Source organism: Salminus brasiliensis, chromosome 10 (assembly GCF_030463535.1).
Source record: "Salminus brasiliensis chromosome 10, fSalBra1.hap2, whole genome shotgun sequence".
NCBI lineage: Eukaryota > Metazoa > Chordata > Actinopteri > Characiformes > Bryconidae > Salminus > Salminus brasiliensis.
Window position 1 is genome coordinate 40,492,801 of NC_132887.1, and position 8,130 is coordinate 40,500,930.

The following is an 8,130-nucleotide window of genomic DNA, read 5'->3' on the forward strand; positions in this document are numbered from 1 at the left end:
GAGCCCTTAGAGCATGATTATCACACCTGCTTTTAACCCGTGCACGGAGCTCGGAGCAGGAGGCTGAGCCCATCAACACGTTTTCACAGTTAAGGCTAAAGGCCTGATGAGTATTACTGACGATACGCTGCATGGACAAAAGTATTGGGACAGCATTTCATTCAGTGTTTCTCATCATCCCCAACTCATCTCAAAAGTACTGGATGGAGCTCCTCCACCACCATCATTCCAGAGAGCACAGTTCTTCCACTGCTCCACAGCTCCTCAATGCTGGGGGGCGTTATACCCCTCTAGCCCACACCTGGAATTAGGCAGCATGGTGCCGATAGATTCATGTTTATTTTTTCTAATATAAAAGTCTCTGTGCTTTTAATCAGCAGCTGTAAAAGCAGCAGTTTTGTAGTTTATCAGCACTGCCGTCCATCAGGGTCTCACTAAATCAGTCAGTACTGTCCAGCGTGTACCTGTGGACAGCAGTTGACTGAGTTTCCATGATGCTTGGATGAGCAAAAGACCTTGTAATGCTTTGTCATCAACTGGTATTGCTAACAGTGCTGACCTGAGATGGAGTGAATAATGCTAATTCTGGACAATGCTAACAATGAGAACCTGGGACAAAAATAAAGGGTCATTAAATGCCGGTAAAGGCTAGTCAAACCATTCCAAAGTCGGAATTGTGGAATACAATGCCCGAACGTTTACCGGAACGCGGTCAACTCGCACCCTAGCTTGACACCCCCACTGACACCCTAGCTTGCGGCTAGCTTGAGTTTGAGGCTAACATATTAACATAGCTACTGACTTGAGCGTTAGTAAGTCACTATATGAACACTATAAAGCCTTTTTTTGTTTTTCAAATATTCTATTTTTATAATGTTGGATGATGTAATTAACCGAACACAGACACTTTATTAACAGTATTTACAGACTCTCCTTATTTTTGGCACGTAAAGTCTTATGCTAACTCTCTAGTATGTCAACAACCTTAACCTTAACCTTGACTAGCGTTATGCTAACTCAATTTACCAGTTCTGGTCAAACGTTTCCTCTGAAATAACAACAAGACCACAGTTATGACAAAACAGAAAGAGCCAAACATTGTAATAATTATTTTAATAATTTATTTTGTATCTCAAGTGCATAAGCAAATATGATATGTCAGTGTGTAAAGTTCCTGCAGCATGTTACAAAGCTGTGCAGTACTTCAGCAGCTGTCCTTAACCATGTTTAAAACACAAAGGAAAAGTATTTACATGAAGCAAAGACAACAACAACAACAATAACAACAACAAGGAAAATAAACCAACATACTGAGCATTGTTTGGGGTGGGGGGTTGAAGTGGGGTCGAGTTTGCAGCAACCACCTTTGTTCAGGCTATTTACAATAGCGCCAAAGCTACATTTAGACAGCTAGCTAAGATCGTTCTCCTCCGTTCCTCGTGTCCGGAAACAATACGTGACCTTTTTCATGTGGTTGGAGCCCAAATGCACCAAACCTGCTGTTTGGGTTTTGGGTTTTTTTTTGCATGGTTTTAAACCAATGTTTTCAGCCAGAAGCGTCCGGAAGCTTGACCACCCTGCTCAAATCAGGTTTAAGGAACAGGCATGAAGGAGAAATCTGATTAGAGCCGGCTGTCTAAACGAGGCTTAAGAAACATGACTCAGCTTCCGATGAGAACGACAGCTCTTGCAGAAAAGGCTTCACCACGAAACTAGCCGAGGCGGACACATTTTTAACGTTTTTTTTTTTTTTTTTTTTACATTTTTAATCTGTTTAGCACTGTGAGACGACAGGATAGAGAGCCTCTGTTGTGTTTGAGGAGCACAGGGTTACAGTTACAGCAGCAGCAGCAGCCACGAGACACCAACAGAAACGAGAACAACAAGAAAATAAAACAATGAAAACGAACAAAAAGCTTTCAAGAGTCTTCCAGTGTCGCGTTAGCCCGGGGCTAAACATCAGGACACTGTAGCGTCTGGACTGAAGGTCCTTGTGACCGTTCCTCGGAGAGGAACCATGGTACTCCCTCCTGGTGCTCCGATTTCCCTATGAAAATATTGCACAATAGCAGTCTGGTCCTACAGCAGTAAATGGGCAACGGGACTACCCCCTCCATATGTCACGGTAGCTGACCACAGCCTGGCTCTTTTCAACCCTACGACAGCAGTTCCCCTTCAGGTCCGGTGTGCTTCCTCAAGTAGTTAGTCGCCTGACAGTCGTCTTCGTACTCAAAACGATTAAGCGACCTGAACAGCGTTCCTGCACCCGGTATTTCAGGCATATTTAGAGTGTATATGACGACCGTTCCAGTACGCCATGCCTGCCTGTACCGAGCACACTGGGATATGGGGCTACAGCAAGTACAGAGAGAGCACGCTGGGTTTGCGACCCTACAGGATAAAGGACGTGAATAGCTGTGGACACTACAGCGATAGGCTTTTGCAGCCAAGGGACATTCAGTGTGTTCTGACTACTCAGGTTGTGCGACAACATTTGCGTGAACTGCGAAGATTCGCCGCACTGTGAGCATTGTGTTTCATTTGTTTGGGAAATACATTCATTAGTATATTATGGAATCGGCTTAGCTTCGAAAAGGCAAAGAGAAGCAAACACGGGTGCTAAATGTAGCAGCTAACGCTCATCAAAATAAAGTAAAACACAAAGAAAATATGTTCCTAAAAAGATCTACACTACAACACCCATGTAAAAAAAAAAAAAAAAAAAAAAGCAACAAAACCGAAATTGCATAATTTGGTAGGTTAAGGGTTCAAAGAACTTCAGCTCAAGTATCAGAGAAATCTTGCCATCATGTTCAAATTCTTGGAGGCTCAAAAAAATCATGAGGGGACAATGACCCGAGATAGGTATCCCATATCCGCAACGTACCCTTACGTACTCATACAGCAGGAATAAGAAATAGTCTTTTAACAAAACAAAAGATAAACAATGGTGATACAGGAAGAAAACACACCGTCACATTTGTTTGGCATTGCAGTAACACAAACTTGAGCGGCAAAAAAAACAAAAAAACAAAGCAACCGTGGTCCCTAAAGAGGTGTCAATTATAACGACTATCGATCCCGTGATGATTCCCTTATGGCTCAACATATTGAGACGATTTAACAGAAAACTACAGATAAAACAATGACTTAAAAAGTGCTCACATGCAGAGGACATGTGGAAGATGGGTAATTAAAATACACGATTCTGAAAAAAGAAAAAAAAAATGCTCCACATTCTGGATCGCATGTTAGGTTACGTCTTTTCGCGGAAAATCCTACTAGTTGGCAGAGGACGGTCTAAGGCAAGAAGGCTTGAAGCTCACAACAAAGTACAGAGATTGTCTCTCTAAGTTTTACAGCCTCAGATGGTTCCAGTATGGCAAACTGATCGGACACCTACGGGCAGCAACAGCGGTCACTTCTAGGAACAGATGCTACAAGTCGGCTCTGCTAGGCCAAATTAACACGCGAAATGCTACGCCCCTTTCAGCCTAGGCTAGGAACCTTGGTTGGACCTTCCTCCAGTAGCTCCTAAGATGGTCCTAGACAAGAATTCAGATTTGTCCAAATACTGGCCCAAACTGTAAGAGCTCCTGGATTTGTTTGACTTTTGAAAATGTACACGGATCCACTTGCAAGGAAAGTCAAAGGAAATCCCTAAAACGAGAGACAACGTTCTGGGAATTCTGCATCTTATACACAACCCCAGTGCTGGCAAGTCTCAGACAGCCCCAGCGACTCTATGTTAAAACACTTTGCTGTGAGTCTCAAGCCCCTGTTGCCCCCTTTTGTCGTCATCTAACGTGGCAAGGCCTCTACACAGATCTGCTCCTCGCTAATCTCATCAAGCATCTGCACATCCATTGGACTACAAATGTCACTGTCGTACACTTCCGCACTCATCAGGTCCTCCTCCAGACCTCCCGCTTTCGACTTGGGGAAGCCGTGCTGCTCGGATGGCGAGGTGCTCTCCACAGACTCCAGGTCTTCGATGCCGGCGCGGTAGTGGATCATCAGCAGAGTCAAAGCTTGAAGCCGCTCTCCAGACTTCGCCAAGGCTGAGGTGATTAGGGCCTTGCGCCGTGCATCGGTCGCCTCCCTCTCTTCCGACATCAGTGAGTTGTTGTGCTCCAGCTCCTGGTCAATCTCCTGCTGGAGTTTGTCCAGCATTAGCTCCAGTTTCTGTGAACGCTCGTCCGTTGGAAGACCTCGGTACAGGTCTCGGCCGATCTCCTTCACTGCAATGAACACACTGTCGTCCAAGCCTCCCTCCTTGCGCGCCAGTTTTGCGCCACTGCCGCCACCACCACCAGCACCACCAGCACCACCTGGTGGTTGTTTCGAAGGGCTCGCCCCAGCATAGGTCTCTGTGTCGCTGCTCTCATTGTCTGAGGTGTTGGGCGTGTGTTTCGGAGAGGGTTCGGCGGCTCCAGGTCCCACCTCCGACACCTGTTCTGCTAGTCTGGCCTTGGGTACTTGCCTGAGGTTGAGCAGGCGGGAGCTAGTGTTGATGATGTGGCGCGTGAGGCCAGTGGTTGCCCGGTTGATGGTGGACTTGGCCTCAGGGTCCGTGCTGCGACGGTCACCAATGGCCAAGCAGAAAGGATGCTCAGCAAGACACTTGTCCTGGCACTTTTTGTGGCAGACGTAGGCACAGACGATGCACTGCGATGCAGCCTTGGTCCACACCTTCTTCTTGCAATAGTCGCACCAGGTGGGATTCTGGAATTGTGTGTCCTGGAAGTTGTGCCGAACCTCATTGATCTGCATGGGGTTGTAGCCTAGGTCTTCCCGGGTTACTGTGGGCATCTGCTCTTTTTCTCTCTCCCTTTCTTTCGTATCCTCGTCCTGTACACTACCCTCCCTTTCGGTGAGTCCGCTGGGCAGGTCTACTTCCCCGTCTCCCAGGTAGATGAAATTGAGGGTGACATCTCCATAGCATAACTTCTCATTGAAGCCCTTGTGGGTGCCCAGACTGCGCAGCGCGGTGCGGCTGACGCTGGCCCGGGGTTCTGGGGCACAGAGACGAAAGGTGCTCTGGTATTCCGCCGATGATGTAGACAAGCACTCAAGCGCTATATGCTCCAAATGTAAGGTAACATGTCCCAAGCACAGGAGACTACCTAACTTAAAGGGATCCTTGCACCAGAGTGCTACGTTAAGGTATTTATGGTTGCCATCCACATCGAACACCACGGAGGACTTGCTCCAGCGAGCATTTCTGTTGCGGAACATTGCTTCGGAGGACTCCCAAAGACCCTGCTCGTCCAGACTGTCTCTCGTGATGGAGGAGCTTTCAACCATCTTGTCTTTGGCTGAATCTTGCTTAGTGTTGACCGGGATCGGTGGTAGTTCATCTGTAGACTCTGGAGGCTTGTTTACAGGCTTCGGCTCAGGAGCTTTTGTGGGCGTTTTGTCAGGGGCAGATCGGTCTCCATTGCCTGAGGCAGGAGGAATTCTTTCTGGGGATTTCTCCACTGCCGAGTCACTGCCTTCCAATGAGTTCTGGGATTCAGACGAAGCTGACGTCACTTTTATATGGGGTCTTGGGGGGACAGGAGGGCGAGCAGGTGGAGGAGGAGGGGGCACTGTTGGTCTCTGGGGTGGTTCGGATGGTTCCACACTCTTGTGAGGCGAGGGCTTTGGTGATTCTTTAGGCTGGGGTTTGAGTGGGGATTGAAGGCCGGCCAGGTTGAGCTTGCGGTTGAGGATTGGCGAGATGGTGCCCAGGGGCTTGGAGGCCAGGTTGGCGACAGTCTTTTTAGGGCTTTGGTTTACAGAAAGTAGGGAATCCTCTTTAATCTCTCCACTGACTGTAGCTCCAGCTAGTTTGGTCTCCACTATCAGTTCCTCAAACTCAGAGTCATTGTCTTTGCCATCAGTTATGTCCACGGTGGTAATGTGGGCCGGGTCTTCCTCGTAACCCCCAGGAGGAGGGTATCCTGGCTCTTCCAGAGGGGCCAGGGTCTCCTGAAGGGTTCCCAAGCCCATGGCAGGCACCTGGTGTCTCACTGGCCTCTCGTACAAGACAGTCACTCGTTCCCCAGCTTGCTTCAAGAGCTTCGGCACTTGGACAGAGGAAGTTACTTTGACTCCTACACAAACAAAAGGAGATTTGTTTTTATTTCAATCGAATTGAATATTTTAACTATACTTTTAGAGTATCAAACATCTTACATGTTCATTAGTAAGGTCAGGTACTGATAGATTTCTGGATCAGTCTTGGATGAAGCACCATCACTCCAGGAAACAGTTGCTGAGGGCTTTCTACCCCTCAGGTCAGTGCCTTTTCCTGGTAATGATGATTTAAGGCTCCAGAGTGTCCTGTTCAATTGCTAGTGCTTTTCTATGGAGGTCCTATAAGCTGCGTGTGCATTTAACCAGGCCAAGAACCATGTAAGCTTTCACATGGTTCTTTGAGCCGTCATGCTTCTTTATTGGACCACTGCCTTTAATAAAGAACCTTTAAAGAACCTTCTTTTCTTAGAAATTTTATTAGGAAGTTGTCCCGTCAATCTATTACCAATCTGGTATGGCCAATTAACCCACCTGTTCATAGCCCCCCCCCCCCAGCACTAGGATGGTAAGGACTCCAATACATGTGAAGCTTTTTACTAACTGCTGCCGATACGGCATTGGCCAGGAAGCCGACGCGCTCTGAGGAAAGCGCCGGGTCCCCAGAGCCCAAATGAGGAGGCGAGAGAGCACCATGGCTTAGTCTCTGGCAAAGCAGCATTGGCCACATTGGCAGCGTAGACCGAGACTGACACCAACCTCCAATAGCAATGAGGCGATCTCCCTTCTGCAGGTCAGCCTGGGCAGCAGGGGAGTTGGGGGTCACCGTCTCGATGCTCACATGCACCACGTCTCCTTCAGAGGCTGGAACATGCCGGAACGTCATTCCCACACTTCCGTTCGGACCTTTAATGACTTCAGTCTGAAAGTGAACCAAAACAAAAGTCATGAGCCAAATTTAGAAACTCAAAATATAGTCAACGGCCGCTGAAACCGGGAAGTCCCGGACTTCCAGGCACACTCCGAAGGTTCTGCTGTTCTTCGTTGAAACGAATCTGAATTTAAAAACGAGGTGATTAATGTACGGAAGCGCTGTTGATCAGAAGAATGTGAGATGACAGTGTTGTATTGTTTCAGGACAGCGCAGGACAACGCAGCACACCTACGTGACAGCTCCAGCAGCGACGGACTACAGAAGCGGGTGGGTGGGCCTTTTCTTTCCGAACAAAGAATTATAATTAGGATGGGAGGATCCAAGTTGTGAAGGCTACGAGTCAGTCATCAGTCACGACATAAAGCATAAAGTCTTTCCCGCCACATCCACCGCGGGCTTTCATGGTAATAAAACAATGAACTCTGCATCAGAGAGAGAGCTGGAGACGGAGCTGGAGATAGAGACGGAGCTGGAGATGGAAGAGCTCTGCAATTACAGCTAATTTCCCCCCCCGGAGCCACAGCTGCCTTTGGCGCTGGCTCTTCCCACTGTGTTCCCGTCACACAAAACCTACAGTGCACCTGCAGCCCGCTCCAGGTTAAGGAGTCCCGCGTCAACAGGTGTTCGGTTGGATGAGAAAATGGTACTCCAGCTCAGGAAATCGAACACGTGTGGGAGGGACTCCCACAAAGCAGTTGAGAACAATGGGAAAACGGTGCGAAACGCCACCAACAGGTCAAGATCACGCAAGGTACTAAACTGGGCAGGACCTACACGCCAGCAAGCCAGCGGAAGAAAAAGTCCTCAGATCTGTCTGTATGTCTTGCTGCTTCTCTGTCGGTGTCTTGTTCCTTTCTTTTTTGGTGGGTGTGTATGAAAGACACTTGCCTGACGCCTTCTCGGAGATGGATGACTGTAATTTTGTTGCTGTCATTTGTTATAATCTTGAGAAGGGCACTGATCGAGTTAAACAGGGAATAAAGAACCAGGCAATCTATGCATGCTGGCAAGCAGGCGAGAAGAACAGCCAGGCTCAGACGAACGCCGGGAAGAACCTTTAGGAACCTTATTAGACTCGTCAGGAGGCAACAGATGCAAAAACTGAGCTCAACAGCTGGATCTCAAGTAAGGTTCAGATCATCAACCAACCACCAGTAAACAGTGCCCCTTTAGGAGGA

At 48.0% G+C, this 8,130-nt stretch overlaps 1 protein-coding gene across 1 annotated transcript; it reads right to left on the reverse strand.

The window, feature by feature from the left end:
• Nucleotides 1–1,739: 1,739 nt before the first annotated feature.
• pdzd8 (PDZ domain containing 8) lies at nt 1,740–6,935 on the reverse strand. The gene is made up of 2 exons (XM_072690114.1): nt 6,778–6,935; nt 1,740–6,098 (listed from the first exon to the last, which is right to left on the reverse strand). The coding sequence occupies exons 1-2, from the start codon at nt 6,902–6,904 to the stop codon at nt 3,802–3,804; spliced, it is 2,424 nt and encodes an 807-aa protein (XP_072546215.1). The 5' UTR covers nt 6,905–6,935; the 3' UTR covers nt 1,740–3,801.
• Between the last annotated feature and the right edge of the window lie 1,195 nt (nt 6,936–8,130).